The sequence below is a fragment of the Loxodonta africana genome, chromosome 3, assembly GCF_030014295.1.
Source record: "Loxodonta africana isolate mLoxAfr1 chromosome 3, mLoxAfr1.hap2, whole genome shotgun sequence".
Taxonomy (NCBI): Eukaryota; Metazoa; Chordata; class Mammalia; order Proboscidea; family Elephantidae; genus Loxodonta; species Loxodonta africana.
Window position 1 is genome coordinate 8,581,894 of NC_087344.1, and position 18,836 is coordinate 8,600,729.

Below are 18,836 nucleotides of genomic sequence, written 5' to 3' on the forward strand. Positions count from 1 at the left end.
GAGCACTGCCTCTTAGACTTCATGAGTGGGGACGGGAACTCTGGGCCCTGCCTACCCTCCCTTAGACAGTCCTGGACGAGCACTGCCTCTGAGACTTCATGAGTGGGGACGGGAACTCTGGGCCCTGCCTACCCTCCCTCAGACAGTCCTGAACGAGCACTGCCTCTTAGACTTCATGAGTGGGGACGGGAACTCTGGGCCCTGCCTACCCTCCCTTAGACAGTCCTGGACGAGCACTGCCTCTGAGACTTCATGAGTGGGGACGGGAACTCTGGGCCCTGCCTACCCTCCCTTAGACAGTCCTGGACGAGCACTGCCTCTGAGACTTCATGAGTGGGGACGGGAACTCTGGGCCCTGCCTACCCTCCCTTAGACAGTCCTGAACGAGCACTGCCTCTTAGACTTCATGAGTGGGGACGGGAACTCTGGGCCCTGCCTACCCTCCCTCAGACAGTCCTGAACGAGCACTGCCTCTTAGACTTCATGAGTGGGGACGGGAACTCTGGGCCCTGCCTACCCTCCCTTAGACAGTCCTGGACGAGCACTGCCTCTTAGACTTCATGAGTGGGGACGGGAACTCTGGGCCCTGCCTACCCTCCCTTAGACAGTCCTGGACGAGCACTGCCTCTGAGACTTCATGAGTGGGGACGGGAACTCTGGGCCCTGCCTACCCTCCCTTAGACAGTCCTGGACGAGCACTGCCTCTGAGACTTCATGAGTGGGGACGGGAACTCTGGGCCCTGCCTACCCTCCCTTAGACAGTCCTGGACGAGCACTGCCTCTTAGACTTCATGAGTGGGGACGGGAACTCTGGGCCCTGCCTACCCTCCCTTAGACAGTCCTGGACGAGCACTGCCTCTTAGACTTCATGAGTGGGGACGGGAACTCTGGGCCCTGCCTACCCTCCCTTAGACAGTCCTGGACGAGCACTGCCTCTGAGACTTCATGAGTGGGGACGGGAACTCTGGGCCCTGCCTACCCTCCCTTAGACAGTCCTGGACGAGCACTGCCTCTTAGACTTCATGAGTGGGGACGGGAACTCTGGGCCCTGCCTACCCTCCCTTAGACAGTCCTGGACGAGCACTGCCTCTTAGACTTCATGAGTGGGGACGGGAACTCTGGGCCCTGCCTACCCTCCCTTAGACAGTCCTGAACGAGCACTGCCTCTTAGACTTCATGAGTGGGGACGGGAACTCTGGGCCCTGCCTACCCTCCCTTAGACAGTCCTGGACGAGCACTGCCTCTTAGACTTCATGAGTGGGGACGGGAACTCTGGGCCCTGCCTACCCTCCCTTAGACAGTCCTGGACGAGCACTGCCTCTTAGACTTCATGAGTGGGGACGGGAACTCTGGGCCCTGCCTACCCTCCCTTAGACAGTCCTGAACGAGCACTGCCTCTTAGACTTCATGAGTGGGGACGGGAACTCTGGGCCCTGCCTACCCTCCCTTAGACAGTCCTGGACGAGCACTGCCTCTTAGACTTCATGAGTGGGGACGGGAACTCTGGGCCCTGGCTACCCTCCCTTAGACAGTCCTGAACGAGCACTGCCTCTTAGACTTCATGAGTGGGGACGGGAACTCTGGGCCCTGCCTACCCTCCCTTAGACAGTCCTGGACGAGCACTGCCTCTTAGACTTCATGAGTGGGGACGGGAACTCTGGGCCCTGCCTACCCTCCCTTAGACAGTCCTGGACGAGCACTGCCTCTTAGACTTCATGAGTGGGGACGGGAACTCTGGGCCCTGCCTACCCTCCCTTAGACAGTCCTGGACGAGCACTGCCTCTTAGACTTCATGAGTGGGGACGGGAACTCTGGGCCCTGCCTACCCTCCCTTAGACAGTCCTGAACGAGCACTGCCTCTGAGACTTCATGAGTGGGGACGGGAACTCTGGGCCCTGGCTACCCTCCCTTAGACAGTCCTGGACGAGCACTGCCTCTTAGACTTCATGAGTGGGGACGGGAACTCTGGGCCCTGCCTACCCTCCCTTAGACAGTCCTGGACGAGCACTGCCTCTGAGACTTCATGAGTGGGGACGGGAACTCTGGGCCCTGCCTACCCTCCCTCAGACAGTCCTGGACGAGCACTGCCTCTTAGACTTCATGAGTGGGGACGGGAACTCTGGGCCCTGCCTACCCTCCCTTAGACAGTCCTGGACGAGCACTGCCTCTTAGACTTCATGAGTGGGGACGGGAACTCTGGGCCCTGCCTACCCTCCCTTAGACAGTCCTGGACGAGCACTGCCTCTGAGACTTCATGAGTGGGGACGGGAACTCTGGGCCCTGCCTACCCTCCCTTAGACAGTCCTGGACGAGCACTGCCTCTTAGACTTCATGAGTGGGGACGGGAACTCTGGGCCCTGCCTACCCTCCCTCAGACAGTCCTGGACGAGCACTGCCTCTTAGACTTCATGAGTGGGGACGGGAACTCTGGGCCCTGCCTACCCTCCCTCAGACAGTCCTGGACGAGCACTGCCTCTTAGACTTCATGAGTGAGGACGGGAACTCTGGGCCCTGCCTACCCTCCCTTAGACAGTCCTGGACGAGCACTGCCTCTTAGACTTCATGAGTGGGGACGGGAACTCTGGGCCCTGCCTACCCTCCCTTAGACAGTCCTGGACGAGCACTGCCTCTTAGACTTCATGAGTGGGGACGGGAACTCTGGGCCCTGCCTACCCTCCCTTAGACAGTCCTGGACGAGCACTGCCTCTTAGACTTCATGAGTGGGGACGGGAACTCTGGGCCCTGCCTACCCTCCCTTAGACAGTCCTGAACGAGCACTGCCTCTTAGACTTCATGAGTGGGGACGGGAACTCTGGGCCCTGCCTACCCTCCCTTAGACAGTCCTGGACGAGCACTGCCTCTGAGACTTCATGAGTGGGGACGGGAACTCTGGGCCCTGCCTACCCTCCCTCAGACAGTCCTGAACGAGCACTGCCTCTGAGACTTCATGAGTGGGGACGGGAACTCTGGGCCCTGCCTACCCTCCCTTAGACAGTCCTGGACGAGCACTGCCTCTGAGACTTCATGAGTGGGGACGGGAACTCTGGGCCCTGCCTACCCTCCCTTAGACAGTCCTGGACGAGCACTGCCTCTTAGACTTCATGAGTGGGGACGGGAACTCTGGGCCCTGCCTACCCTCCCTTAGACAGTCCTGGACGAGCACTGCCTCTGAGACTTCATGAGTGGGGACGGGAACTCTGGGCCCTGCCTACCCTCCCTTAGACAGTCCTGGACGAGCACTGCCTCTGAGACTTCATGAGTGGGGACGGGAACTCTGGGCCCTGCCTACCCTCCCTTAGACAGTCCTGGACGAGCACTGCCTCTTAGACTTCATGAGTGGGGACGGGAACTCTGGGCCCTGCCTACCCTCCCTTAGACAGTCCTGGACGAGCACTGCCTCTTAGACTTCATGAGTGGGGACGGGAACTCTGGGCCCTGCCTACCCTCCCTTAGACAGTCCTGGACGAGCACTGCCTCTTAGACTTCATGAGTGGGGACGGGAACTCTGGGCCCTGGCTACCCTCCCTTAGACAGTCCTGGACGAGCACTGCCTCTTAGACTTCATGAGTGGGGACGGGAACTCTGGGCCCTGCCTACCCTCCCTTAGACAGTCCTGAACGAGCACTGCCTCTTAGACTTCATGAGTGGGGACGGGAACTCTGGGCCCTGCCTACCCTCCCTTAGACAGTCCTGAACGAGCACTGCCTCTTAGACTTCATGAGTGGGGACGGGAACTCTGGGCCCTGGCTACCCTCCCTTAGACAGTCCTGGACGAGCACTGCCTCTTAGACTTCATGAGTGGGGACGGGAACTCTGGGCCCTGCCTACCCTCCCTCAGACAGTCCTGGACGAGCACTGCCTCTGAGACTTCATGAGTGGGGACGGGAACTCTGGGCCCTGCCTACCCTCCCTTAGACAGTCCTGGACGAGCACTGCCTCTGAGACTTCATGAGTGGGGACGGGAACTCTGGGCCCTGCCTACCCTCCCTTAGACAGTCCTGGACGAGCACTGCCTCTTAGACTTCATGAGTGGGGACGGGAACTCTGGGCCCTGCCTACCCTCCCTCAGACAGTCCTGAACGAGCACTGCCTCTTAGACTTCATGAGTGGGGACGGGAACTCTGGGCCCTGCCTACCCTCCCTTAGACAGTCCTGGACGAGCACTGCCTCTTAGACTTCATGAGTGGGGACGGGAACTCTGGGCCCTGCCTACCCTCCCTTAGACAGTCCTGGACGAGCACTGCCTCTTAGACTTCATGAGTGGGGACGGGAACTCTGGGCCCTGCCTACCCTCCCTTAGACAGTCCTGGACGAGCACTGCCTCTTAGACTTCATGAGTGGGGACGGGAACTCTGGGCCCTGCCTACCCTCCCTTAGACAGTCCTGGACGAGCACTGCCTCTTAGACTTCATGAGTGGGGACGGGAACTCTGGGCCCTGCCTACCCTCCCTTAGACAGTCCTGGACGAGCACTGCCTCTTAGACTTCATGAGTGGGGACGGGAACTCTGGGCCCTGCCTACCCTCCCTCAGACAGTCCTGAACGAGCACTGCCTCTTAGACTTCATGAGTGGGGACGGGAACTCTGGGCCCTGCCTACCCTCCCTTAGACAGTCCTGGACGAGCACTGCCTCTTAGACTTCATGAGTGGGGATGGGAACTCTGGGCCCTGCCTACCCTCCCTTAGACAGTCCTGGACGAGCACTGCCTCTTAGACTTCATGAGTGGGGACGGGAACTCTGGGCCCTGCCTACCCTCCCTTAGACAGTCCTGGACGAGCACTGCCTCTTAGACTTCATGAGTGGGGACGGGAACTCTGGGCCCTGCCTACCCTCCCTTAGACAGTCCTGGACGAGCACTGCCTCTTAGACTTCATGAGTGGGGACGGGAACTCTGGGCCCTGCCTACCCTCCCTTAGACAGTCCTGGACGAGCACTGCCTCTGAGACTTCATGAGTGGGGACGGGAACTCTGGGCCCTGCCTACCCTCCCTTAGACAGTCCTGGACGAGCACTGCGTCTTAGACTTCATGAGTGGGGACGGGAACTCTGGGCCCTGGCTACCCTCCCTTAGACAGTCCTGGACGAGCACTGCCTCTGAGACTTCATGAGTGGGGACGGGAACTCTGGGCCCTGCCTACCCTCCCTTAGACAGTCCTGGACGAGCACTGCCTCTGAGACTTCATGAGTGGGGACGGGAACTCTGGGCCCTGCCTACCCTCCCTTAGACAGTCCTGGACGAGCACTGCCTCTTAGACTTCATGAGTGGGGACGGGAACTCTGGGCCCTGCCTACCCTCCCTTAGACAGTCCTGGACGAGCACTGCCTCTTAGACTTCATGAGTGGGGACGGGAACTCTGGGCCCTGCCTACCCTCCCTTAGACAGTCCTGGACGAGCACTGCCTCTTAGACTTCATGAGTGGGGACGGGAACTCTGGGCCCTGGCTACCCTCCCTTAGACAGTCCTGGACGAGCACTGCCTCTTAGACTTCATGAGTGGGGACGGGAACTCTGGGCCCTGCCTACCCTCCCTTAGACAGTCCTGAACGAGCACTGCCTCTTAGACTTCATGAGTGGGGACGGGAACTCTGGGCCCTGCCTACCCTCCCTTAGACAGTCCTGAACGAGCACTGCCTCTTAGACTTCATGAGTGGGGACGGGAACTCTGGGCCCTGGCTACCCTCCCTTAGACAGTCCTGGACGAGCACTGCCTCTTAGACTTCATGAGTGGGGACGGGAACTCTGGGCCCTGCCTACCCTCCCTCAGACAGTCCTGGACGAGCACTGCCTCTGAGACTTCATGAGTGGGGACGGGAACTCTGGGCCCTGCCTACCCTCCCTTAGACAGTCCTGGACGAGCACTGCCTCTGAGACTTCATGAGTGGGGACGGGAACTCTGGGCCCTGCCTACCCTCCCTTAGACAGTCCTGGACGAGCACTGCCTCTTAGACTTCATGAGTGGGGACGGGAACTCTGGGCCCTGCCTACCCTCCCTCAGACAGTCCTGAACGAGCACTGCCTCTTAGACTTCATGAGTGGGGACGGGAACTCTGGGCCCTGCCTACCCTCCCTTAGACAGTCCTGGACGAGCACTGCCTCTTAGACTTCATGAGTGGGGACGGGAACTCTGGGCCCTGCCTACCCTCCCTTAGACAGTCCTGGACGAGCACTGCCTCTTAGACTTCATGAGTGGGGACGGGAACTCTGGGCCCTGCCTACCCTCCCTTAGACAGTCCTGGACGAGCACTGCCTCTTAGACTTCATGAGTGGGGACGGGAACTCTGGGCCCTGCCTACCCTCCCTTAGACAGTCCTGGACGAGCACTGCCTCTTAGACTTCATGAGTGGGGACGGGAACTCTGGGCCCTGCCTACCCTCCCTTAGACAGTCCTGGACGAGCACTGCCTCTTAGACTTCATGAGTGGGGACGGGAACTCTGGGCCCTGCCTACCCTCCCTCAGACAGTCCTGAACGAGCACTGCCTCTTAGACTTCATGAGTGGGGACGGGAACTCTGGGCCCTGCCTACCCTCCCTTAGACAGTCCTGGACGAGCACTGCCTCTTAGACTTCATGAGTGGGGATGGGAACTCTGGGCCCTGCCTACCCTCCCTTAGACAGTCCTGGACGAGCACTGCCTCTTAGACTTCATGAGTGGGGACGGGAACTCTGGGCCCTGCCTACCCTCCCTTAGACAGTCCTGGACGAGCACTGCCTCTTAGACTTCATGAGTGGGGACGGGAACTCTGGGCCCTGCCTACCCTCCCTTAGACAGTCCTGGACGAGCACTGCCTCTTAGACTTCATGAGTGGGGACGGGAACTCTGGGCCCTGCCTACCCTCCCTTAGACAGTCCTGGACGAGCACTGCCTCTGAGACTTCATGAGTGGGGACGGGAACTCTGGGCCCTGCCTACCCTCCCTTAGACAGTCCTGGACGAGCACTGCGTCTTAGACTTCATGAGTGGGGACGGGAACTCTGGGCCCTGGCTACCCTCCCTTAGACAGTCCTGGACGAGCACTGCCTCTGAGACTTCATGAGTGGGGACGGGAACTCTGGGCCCTGCCTACCCTCCCTTAGACAGTCCTGGACGAGCACTGCCTCTTAGACTTCATGAGTGGGGACGGGAACTCTGGGCCCTGCCTACCCTCCCTTAGACAGTCCTGGACGAGCACTGCCTCTTAGACTTCATGAGTGGGGACGGGAACTCTGGGCCCTGGCTACCCTCCCTTAGACAGTCCTGGACGAGCACTGCCTCTGAGACTTCATGAGTGGGGACGGGAACTCTGGGCCCTGCCTACCCTCCCTTAGACAGTCCTGGACGAGCACTGCCTCTTAGACTTCATGAGTGGGGACGGGAACTCTGGGCCCTGGCTACCCTCCCTTAGACAGTCCTGAACGAGCACTGCCTCTTAGACTTCATGAGTGGGGACGGGAACTCTGGGCCCTGCCTACCCTCCCTCAGACAGTCCTGAACGAGCACTGCCTCTGAGACTTCATGAGTGGGGACGGGAACTCTGGGCCCTGCCTACCCTCCCTTAGACAGTCCTGGACGAGCACTGCCTCTGAGACTTCATGAGTGGGGACGGGAACTCTGGGCCCTGCCTACCCTCCCTCAGACAGTCCTGGACGAGCACTGCCTCTTAGACTTCATGAGTGGGGACGGGAACTCTGGGCCCTGCCTACCCTCCCTTAGACAGTCCTGGACGAGCACTGCCTCTGAGACTTCATGAGTGGGGACGGGAACTCTGGGCCCTGCCTACCCTCCCTTAGACAGTCCTGGACGAGCACTGCCTCTGAGACTTCATGAGTGGGGACGGGAACTCTGGGCCCTGCCTACCCTCCCTTAGACAGTCCTGGACGAGCACTGCCTCTGAGACTTCATGAGTGGGGACGGGAACTCTGGGCCCTGCCTACCCTCCCTTAGACAGTCCTGGACGAGCACTGCCTCTTAGACTTCATGAGTGGGGACGGGAACTCTGGGCCCTGGCTACCCTCCCTTAGACAGTCCTGGACGAGCACTGCCTCTGAGACTTCATGAGTGGGGACGGGAACTCTGGGCCCTGCCTACCCTCCCTTAGACAGTCCTGGACGAGCACTGCCTCTGAGACTTCATGAGTGGGGACGGGAACTCTGGGCCCTGCCTACCCTCCCTTAGACAGTCCTGGACGAGCACTGCCTCTGAGACTTCATGAGTGGGGACGGGAACTCTGGGCCCTGGCTACCCTCCCTTAGACAGTCCTGAACGAGCACTGCCTCTTAGACTTCATGAGTGGGGACGGGAACTCTGGGCCCTGCCTACCCTCCCTCAGACAGTCCTGAACGAGCACTGCCTCTGAGACTTCATGAGTGGGGACGGGAACTCTGGGCCCTGCCTACCCTCCCTTAGACAGTCCTGGACGAGCACTGCCTCTGAGACTTCATGAGTGGGGACGGGAACTCTGGGCCCTGCCTACCCTCCCTCAGACAGTCCTGGACGAGCACTGCCTCTTAGACTTCATGAGTGGGGACGGGAACTCTGGGCCCTGCCTACCCTCCCTTAGACAGTCCTGGACGAGCACTGCCTCTTAGACTTCATGAGTGGGGACGGGAACTCTGGGCCCTGCCTACCCTCCCTTAGACAGTCCTGGACGAGCACTGCCTCTGAGACTTCATGAGTGGGGACGGGAACTCTGGGCCCTGCCTACCCTCCCTTAGACAGTCCTGGACGAGCACTGCCTCTGAGACTTCATGAGTGGGGACGGGAACTCTGGGCCCTGCCTACCCTCCCTTAGACAGTCCTGGACGAGCACTGCCTCTGAGACTTCATGAGTGGGGACGGGAACTCTGGGCCCTGGCTACCCTCCCTTAGACAGTCCTGGACGAGCACTGCCTCTTAGACTTCATGAGTGGGGACGGGAACTCTGGGCCCTGCCTACCCTCCCTTAGACAGTCCTGGACGAGCACTGCCTCTGAGACTTCATGAGTGGGGACGGGAACTCTGGGCCCTGCCTACCCTCCCTTAGACAGTCCTGGACGAGCACTGCCTCTTAGACTTCATGAGTGGGGACGGGAACTCTGGGCCCTGCCTACCCTCCCTTAGACAGTCCTGGACGAGCACTGCCTCTGAGACTTCATGAGTGGGGACGGGAACTCTGGGCCCTGCCTACCCTCCCTCAGACAGTCCTGGACGAGCACTGCCTCTTAGACTTCATGAGTGGGGACGGGAACTCTGGGCCCTGCCTACCCTCCCTTAGACAGTCCTGGACGAGCACTGCCTCTGAGACTTCATGAGTGGGGACGGGAACTCTGGGCCCTGCCTACCCTCCCTCAGACAGTCCTGAACGAGCACTGCCTCTTAGACTTCATGAGTGGGGACGGGAACTCTGGGCCCTGGCTACCCTCCCTTAGACAGTCCTGGACGAGCACTGCCTCTTAGACTTCATGAGTGGGGACGGGAACTCTGGGCCCTGCCTACCCTCCCTTAGACAGTCCTGGACGAGCACTGCCTCTTAGACTTCATGAGTGGGGACGGGAACTCTGGGCCCTGCCTACCCTCCCTTAGACAGTCCTGGACGAGCACTGCCTCTGAGACTTCATGAGTGGGGACGGGAACTCTGGGCCCTGCCTACCCTCCCTCAGACAGTCCTGGACGAGCACTGCCTCTTAGACTTCATGAGTGGGGACGGGAACTCTGGGCCCTGCCTACCCTCCCTTAGACAGTCCTGGACGAGCACTGCCTCTTAGACTTCATGAGTGGGGACGGGAACTCTGGGCCCTGCCTACCCTCCCTTAGACAGTCCTGGACGAGCACTGCCTCTTAGACTTCATGAGTGGGGACGGGAACTCTGGGCCCTGCCTACCCTCCCTTAGACAGTCCTGGACGAGCACTGCCTCTGAGACTTCATGAGTGGGGACGGGAACTCTGGGCCCTGCCTACCCTCCCTTAGACAGTCCTGGACGAGCACTGCCTCTTAGACTTCATGAGTGGGGACGGGAACTCTGGGCCCTGCCTACCCTCCCTTAGACAGTCCTGGACGAGCACTGCCTCTGAGACTTCATGAGTGGGGACGGGAACTCTGGGCCCTGCCTACCCTCCCTTAGACAGTCCTGGACGAGCACTGCCTCTGAGACTTCATGAGTGGGGACGGGAACTCTGGGCCCTGCCTACCCTCCCTTAGACAGTCCTGGACGAGCACTGCCTCTTAGACTTCATGAGTGGGGACGGGAACTCTGGGCCCTGCCTACCCTCCCTTAGACAGTCCTGGACGAGCACTGCCTCTTAGACTTCATGAGTGGGGACGGGAACTCTGGGCCCTGCCTACCCTCCCTTAGACAGTCCTGGACGAGCACTGCCTCTTAGACTTCATGAGTGGGGACGGGAACTCTGGGCCCTGCCTACCCTCCCTTAGACAGTCCTGGACGAGCACTGCCTCTTAGACTTCATGAGTGGGGACGGGAACTCTGGGCCCTGCCTACCCTCCCTTAGACAGTCCTGGACGAGCACTGCCTCTTAGACTTCATGAGTGGGGACGGGAACTCTGGGCCCTGCCTACCCTCCCTTAGACAGTCCTGGACGAGCACTGCCTCTTAGACTTCATGAGTGGGGACGGGAACTCTGGGCCCTGCCTACCCTCCCTTAGACAGTCCTGGACGAGCACTGCCTCTTAGACTTCATGAGTGAGGATGGGAACTCTGGGCCCTGCCTACCCTCCCTTAGACAGTCCTGGACGAGCACTGCCTCTGAGACTTCATGAGTGGGGACGGGAACTCTGGGCCCTGCCTACCCTCCCTTAGACAGTCCTGGACGAGCACTGCCTCTGAGACTTCATGAGTGGGGACGGGAACTCTGGGCCCTGCCTACCCTCCCTTAGACAGTCCTGGACGAGCACTGCCTCTGAGACTTCATGAGTGGGGACGGGAACTCTGGGCCCTGCCTACCCTCCCTTAGACAGTCCTGGACGAGCACTGCCTCTGAGACTTCATGAGTGGGGACGGGAACTCTGGGCCCTGCCTACCCTCCCTTAGACAGTCCTGGACGAGCACTGCCTCTGAGACTTCATGAGTGGGGACGGGAACTCTGGGCCCTGCCTACCCTCCCTTAGACAGTCCTGGACGAGCACTGCCTCTTAGACTTCATGAGTGGGGACGGGAACTCTGGGCCCTGCCTACCCTCCCTTAGACAGTCCTGGGCTCCAGTCTCTGTGGAATGGAGCATCTCTCAAGGCCCTTTCCAGCTCTGACATTCTGTCAGGTCCTCACCCTGAGGATCCCCAAACCAAAACAAAAAAAACAAACCCAGTGCGGTCGAGTCGAAGAGCTTTCATAAATGGGGGTTATAGCTATTGATATTTGCTGCTGTTGGGTTCAGCTGAGTCAATTCTGACTCACAGCAACCTCAACTGCCCCAAAGGGTTTTCTTGGCTGTAATCTTCACGGGAGCAGATTGCTAGGTCTCTCTCCCGTGGAGCCACTGGGTGGGTTCGAACCACCAGCCTTTTGGTTAGCAGACAAGCGCTTACTCACTGTACCACCATGGCTCCTTATATTTACTATATTAGGAATTAACACTAAGAAAATTTCAAGATATTTATTAATTTAAGATAGTAACAAATCCCACAGAGATTTACCTAAAGTATTTTTATGAAAAATAACTATTTCTGAAAACAAAAAAATGTAGTAAAGAGTGTGTTTTACATTTTGACAAATCTCAACGTCTGTTTTACTAGAAGACAGCTAGATTCTCCTATCTGCTTCTGCGGTCAATCTGTTGCTATATCACACCTCATACCTACAGTCATCACCTGCTGTCAAATGAATTTTGACTCATGGCGACCCCATGTGTGTCACAGTAGAGCTGTGCTCCACAGGGTTTTCAGCAGCTGATTTTTCCGAAGAAGAGTGGAAGGCTTTTCTTCTGAGGTACCTCTGAGCGGACCTGGATCTCCAACCTTTTGGTTAGTAGCTGGTTGTGTTAACCATCTGCACCACCCATAACTACACACCTCATATAAGCCAAAAAACCAAGCCCACTGCCATCGAGTCAGGTCTAACTCATAGAAACGCCATGTGTTACTGAGTACAACTGCTCCATAGTGTTTTCTTGGCTGTAATTTTTGCAGAAGCAGATCGCCAGGCCTTTCCTCCGCAGCACTGCAGGCTGGGTTTGAACCATCAACATATAGGTTAGTTGTCAAGTGCAAACTATTTGTATCACCCAGGGACCTCTATATGGCCTCTGGGCGGGTGGGGAAAGAAAGCCACTGTATGTTCCTAAGAGAATGAGAGGAAATAAGGCAAATAATGCCTTAGTATTATTAGCAAATGGTTCCGAACTTGTAGCCCCTGGACCACGCTTTGAGAATTGCTGCTACATGCTACTGAGAACCTAGCACCCCAAGGACACTGAACGCTGAGTTAATTACAGACCATCACCAGGACTTTACACGGAGGCTCTGTGCTGAAGAGCACTCTGGGCACAGGGAAGCTGAGGCTTAATTGGCTGAAGTCTTCTGTGAACTTGAGCTGAAACTCAAGTGCCAACCGAGATCTGCTGAGCACCGGAAACGAAGCAGGCCACATCTCAGATGGCAGGGCAGAGTGGAGAGTGGTGAAGAGGAGGGCGCACAGCCCATCTGCAGGGCGGCAGCTGCTCCTCAGCCCCCGCATCTCATTACTGTGCAAGAAGGAAGTCAAGAGTGGCCAGGCCTCCTTGTTTTTCAAGAGAAATCAGAAATCTGGATTTTCCCCCGAAATCTCAGAATTTTTAAGTATTGGCTCCTAATTAAAAACGAAGATCTAAACAAGGCAAATTAAAGCCGTCTGCTTGCCCCTCAAGCAAGCTGGCAACTTCTGCCTGTGGTTTTCAGTTCTGGCTTCAGGTCATAAAACATCTGTGGGGCTTTTTACAACTACTGACTCCCTGGACCTCCTGCAAAAGTCTCTAACAGTGGGGCCTGGCACAGGTTTTTATTTTCCTCAGCAACCTCCCTGAACCACTGTGACGCGTAAGCACAGTTGATATTCATACTGCTATGTGAGAGCACGGAGTACCAAGGCCACCAAGGCTGAGGAAGCATGACTGTGAGGGGGCCTTCCTCTGAGGCCCTACGCTAGAAAGTTCTCTACTGCGTGGTGCAGAGTCAAACCAAACATGGCTCCACGGGGACCACAGGAAGGTTACAGTGCATAGGTAGAAAAAACAAATCTCCTTAAAACAAAACAGAACCGAAACACTGTGCTGCTCCTGCTGCCGCCACCACCACCACCAAATCCTGAACGAATGATGACGCAAACCCAGTGGCCTTCCGGCTGCTTCAGGGTACCATGGAGAGCTACCCACCTGCTCAGAATGTGCCACCTCTGCGCACCTGGCCTCCCTCACCTGCAACTGTCATTACAGCACTCTTCTCTCAGGTCCCCCGAACGCATCCCATCTCTCCCCATGGCCCTCATCTCCACTCTACCCCGGCCTACTTTGGTGCCTAACCCACTTACTTACTATTCCTCGGGCTGAAATTCAATCTGTACCTAAACTGTCTCCTTTTCCACACCCAAACATTGTCCCTCCTCCAAATGCCCATCTAAGCTTACCTATTCTCCAAACCACTTGCCCTCAGGTTGACTCTGACTCATGGTGACCCAGTGTGCACCAGAAGACAACTGTGCTCCAAAGGGTTTTCAATGGCTGTGATCTTTTAGAAGCAGATGGCCAGGCCTTTCTTCTGAGGCAACTCTGGGTGGATTCAAACCGCCAACCTTTGGGTTACTAGCCAAACGCTTAACCTTTTGCACCACCTAGTGACTCCATTTGGCCCAAAATGCCAGATGATCACTCAATGAAAGGCAAGAAAGAATCAGGAGAACTGCTGGCCCGGCCCCCTCTGGTTTCCACCACAGGCTCATCCCGGCATCTCAATGAGCAGGGCAGATTCTCCCCCACAACTTATGCTCATTTCTGGATCTCTCTTCTCTGCTGAGCTTTTAAGCTAAATGTGTCTATACGTGAGTCCACTGTAGTAAAAATGTCATCACTGTGTGCCACTGATTCAGTTCTGACTCACAGTGACCCTGTAGGACAGAGTAGAACTGCCCCACAGGGTTTTCTTGGCTGTAATCCTTATGGGAGCAGATTGCGAGGTCCTTCTCCCATGGAGCTGCTGGGTGGGTTCGAACTGTCAACCTTTCTGTTAGGAGCCCAGCACTTAACCATTTGCACCACTAGGGCTCCTCTACCATGGTAGCTAAAAATAGCCACTGTTTACTGCGTATCACTGTGCTGAGATAACATGTTGAATAATTTATATGCACAAACTCATCAAAGGCTCACAACAGCCATGAGACAGGTATGATGATGCTTATCCCCGTTTTTCTGATGAGGAAACTGAAGCTTAAAGGAGCTGAGTAATTTGCTCAAATTTACGCAGAGCAGTGTCAAAACTCAAAGGCAACTCTCTATGAGGCGACAACGCTTTTGCCTTTGCCATCGCTTTATGCCAGCAGGTCTTACCCGGGGGCGTTTATTTCCCCCAGGGGACATTTGGTAAATGTCTGGAGACATTTTTGTTGTTTTCACAACTGGGGGAAAAGGGTGCTACTGGAGCGAACAGAGACCAAGGATGCTGCTCAAGAGAGCCCCTTACAACAAACAATTATCTGGCCCCAGATATACAGCGCTGAAGTAGAGAAATCCTGCTTAATACTGTCTCCACGGTCTCCGCCACGCATGTCCATTCACTCCTAGGAGAGAAGCATCCCACCTGGACTTTGTAAGTCGTAGACTATGGAGGGCTGGAGGCACTGCTGTCACCATCTCTGAAGAGATCGCCATGGCGATGAGGGCCACCAGGATGCTGCACTGGACACGCAACTGAAAATGCTTTCTTGCACAGAAGCACAGCACACCTAACCTGCATGTTCAGACCAGTGGTTCTCAATGCTGGCTGCATCCCAGAATCACCTGTGCTGCTTTCAAGCCCTGCAGATGTCCAGGGCTCACCCAACACCTCAGAGGATCACAGTCTGTGGAGTGTGGGGAACGAGCCTCTGGTTTGAAGGCAACTCCCCTGGTGATTCTAATGCCCAAAAGGAGCGGCCAACCACTGCCTCAGACAGACACAGAGGAGGGAAAGGCTGCGAGAAGAGAGACAGAGAGATGGAGTAGGGACATCAGTGGGACGGACCACCTTAGGGTCCCAGTCTGGAAAGGTTTCAAAAGCAAGAGGGAAAGCTCAGCTATGTGGCAGGACCTAATGCTTCAAAATGCTCAGGCAGGGAAGTCCTGCTTTACACAGCTGGTAAGACCTTCATCATCCTAGGAGGCTGTATAAGCCAAAAGCAGAAGTGGAGTCTTAGAAGCACACAGCAACAAATTAAAGGATGGCAGGGACATCTGAAGCACAAAAATCCATGAAGATTTGATTTCCTGACAACTATCCCAGAACTAGTGGCCAAGTACCAGGTGAGTTATGGCACTGAAAAGGAGCCCTGGTGGTGCAATGGTTAAATGCTTGGCTGCTAACCGAAAGGTCAGTGGTTTGAACCCACCAGCCACTCCTCAGGAGACAAGACTTAGCCATCTGTTCCAGTTCTACTGTCACACAGGGTCGCTATGAGTTGGAATGCATTCAACAGCAAACGACAAGAAGGCGCTGAAAACCCTACAGAAAGCGCGGTTCTACTCCTGACACACATGGGGTCGCTGCGAGCAGGAATCGACTCTCCAGCAACTGAGTACTGGTTATGGCATGTATTAGGTAAGGAAGCTGTAGTACAAAACTTCAAATTCTCTGTTTTATTTACACTTACCCGTTCAACTACTCAATTTACAATCGACAGTTCACATACCCAGCATATGCTCGAAAATGGCATCCCCTGGAAAACAGCAATCCGTAATTCTCCTTTTGTGGTCAAAGATATCCTTCACAATGATGGTCCTCACGGATGGATTCATTCACTCATTCGTTCATTTGTTCATTCAACAATCCTTCGATACCTAGTCTGTGCCAGGCACTAGTCTAGACGAAGGGGCTCTATCAGTGACCAAAACAAAACAAAAAAAAATCCCTGCCCTCATGGAGCTTATATTCTAGTGAAGGAGCAGTCAAACAAACAAGTAAAAGATAAACATGGCAGATGATGACAAGCATTGAGGAGTAAAATTGAACAGGGTAAGGGGGATAGAGAATGAGGATGCAACTTAAAACAGGTGGGCTAAGAAGTTCTCAGTGGTAAAGGAAAATGTGAGTAAAAACATGTAGGAGGTGAAGGAGCCAGCGACGGGGTAACTGGGGAAGGCTGTTTCAGGCAAAGGAACCAACAGGTCCAAGGGCCTAGAGGGAGCATTTGGAACATTCATGGATGTGATAAAGCCAAGGTGGTTGAAACAGAGAGCCAGGGAGGCGGTGTGGGAGAGGCATGAGGTATGAGTCAGGGACGTACGGGCGGGCTACTCCTGCTTCTGAGCGGAGAAGTTGCTGGATGGGCTGTAGCGGGAAGACAGGAGGCCCAAGTGGTGGCAGTGTTGGTGGTGAGAAACAGTCACCCTCTGAAAGTTTCTGTACGGTAGCACTGACAGGATCTGCTGTTGGACTGGTTGTGGGGTGTGAAAGAGAGGAGTCAGGGATAACTGCAAGCCTCTTGGCCTAGCACCTGAATGAGTGGACTTGGCATTTACTGCCATGGAGAAAAGATCATAGCGGGGACAGGTTTTAGGGAAGAAAAACCAGCATTTTGTTTTGGGCATGTGTTTGACAAGCCTATTAGATAGCCAAGTGGAGATGTCAAATCAGCTGTTGCAAAGATGAGTCTTAAGTTTAGGGAATCGTCTGGGCTGAAAATAAAATCTCATATTGATTCTCCTTTATCCAGTCCCTCTTTCTGCTTTTAACTGGATCTTGTTGTCAGGTGCCACTGAGTAGGTTTTGACTCACAGTGACCCCATGTGGCTCAGGAGAACTGCCCCACAGGGTTTTCTTGGCTGTAATCTTCACAGAAGCAGATCGTCAGGCCTTTCTCCCACGGAGCCTCTGGCTGGGATCCAACTGCCAACCTCTTGGTTAGCAGCTGAGCAGTTAACCAATTGTGCCACCAGGGCTCCTAACTGGACCTTAGTGAGCTGGAATGCCACAACTGAGATATGCAGCATCAAGTGCTCAAGAGTGGAGACTGTGAAGCCAGACGCCCTCGGTTCAGAGCCCTGCTCCTTACTAGCTGTGTGACTTGTGTAGCCCTGGCCAAGTGACAACCACCCTAACTCAGTTTCCTCATCAAGAGGATGGGGCAAACAGTACCCACCTCATAAGCTTTTGTGAGGAGTATTACCAGAGAAAACACATATCAAGACTTTGAACAGTACCTGGGGCCATCTCAAGTGTTCCACAAACGTGAGCTCTTATTACTACCATTCAGGCGTTAGTGCAGTCCAGAGTGGAAGCCTCAGGACACCCTCCAAAAGCAGGAGCATCGTATTATGAATGAGGGCCAGACGGGTAGATGACCCACTTGCAGCTGTGCTAAACACAGGCTTCCGGAGTCCTGAAGCTACACGAGTATCAACACCGCTGTTAATCTAAGCAGACATAGCTTTATGAGTGCTTTCTGTGGGCGATATGGAACTGTAACCGCTCAAAAACTCTCAGATAGGATGTCAGCGCTCCACAGAAAAGGGAGTCACACGGTCTCTATGGAAAGACAGCAAAAAAAAAAAAAAGGCCAAAAGACCGGGGCGTTCAGCGGCCCAGATGCTACCGGGAGCCCTAAAAGAGGGAAAATGTGGCTTGACTCTCAGGTAGCCTCAAAGCATCCGGGGGGCTGGCGGGAACTGGGGGTCCGAGCTGGGAGCGGGGCGGGGGAGTGAAAACACACCGAGCTTCCTCTGTCCTCGGCGTGGGGGAAGAGACGCTCACAGAATTTGGGGACGGGCCGGCCCGGCACCCAGGCCGGGGAAGGTGGGAAGCCGTGGTCCCCGAGAACGAGGGGGCGGCGGAGGGAGCGTGGCGCGCCCGGGCCCACGACCAGGCCCGACGGTCTATTTACATCCGAGGCCGAGGCACTGAGGCCGCGCCTCCCGCCCCTTAGGCTCCGGACCTGGTCTGCGAGGCGCCAGGGCCTCGGGGCCGCGACCCCAGCGGCCTCCCGGTTCCTCTGGCCGGACGCTGACTGGGGCCGGGGCCGCTGTGAGTGATGGGCCGGGCCGGTGAGCTCAGACTGAGGGGACGCAATGGGGGGCGACTGCGGGGCCCGCTGGGCCGCTAGCCCAGAGCCGACGGGATCCCTTCACCCCGGGTGCTCATCCCTGAGGCCTGTAGCCCCTGGGCCTCCCCCCGCCCATTCCCTGTCCGCCAGCTGGACCCCGACGGCGCCTCCCCTACCTTCGTTCGCCAGGTCCGCCATTTTACTTCCTTAAGCCCTCCCACAAGGCCCCGCGCCGGCCCGGGCTCGCCTGCTTTCTGCCAGAAACTCCCGCGCGTGCGCACTTTCCAAGCCGACTCTGAGCGAGGCTGGCAGCTGGCGCCTGCGCGCTGAGCCTGTCGCGGAGGTGCGCTTCGGGTCACACTGCCCGCCTCACCGCTCTCCGAGCAGGCGCCTGCGCACTAACCGCCTCCGCCTCCGCCTCCTTTTCCCGCCGACGGAGGGGGGTGTGGGCAGGAGCGCATGCGCGGCTGGTCGCGCGCGCGCGTTGCCGGCGCGTCCCCGGCGCGACCCGGGAGAAAGTTTCTGTGAGGCGATCGTGGGGGAGTTGAATCCCGACGTGTCTGCTTTTTTTCGCGTGTTCCCGGAAGCTTCCTCGCCGTGAAAGAGTGCACGGTTGAGGGCGCCGCGACCACGGAGGTCTTCCTCTAGGTAAACCCTTGGGCCTGCGGGG

The 18,836-nt window shown here is 56.6% G+C and overlaps 1 protein-coding gene across 12 annotated transcripts in view; it reads right to left on the reverse strand.

Annotated features, from left to right (window-relative positions):
• Positions 1 to 18,461, reverse strand: part of RANBP3 (RAN binding protein 3) — an 82,664-nt gene extending 64,203 nt beyond the window's left edge. For 5 of the 12 annotated variants that reach the window (XM_064280373.1, XM_064280372.1, XM_064280368.1 and 2 more), the window contains exon 1: positions 17,328 to 17,667. In XM_064280373.1, coding sequence (XP_064136443.1) covers positions 17,328 to 17,376 — 49 coding nt within the window. In that variant the 5' untranslated portion in view covers positions 17,377 to 17,667. Of the gene's footprint in view, positions 1 to 17,327; positions 17,669 to 18,342 lie in introns of those variants that run through there. The other 7 variants (XM_064280365.1, XM_064280363.1, XM_064280367.1 and 4 more) reach the window with 5 other exon arrangements.
• Between the last annotated feature and the right edge of the window lie 375 nt (positions 18,462 to 18,836).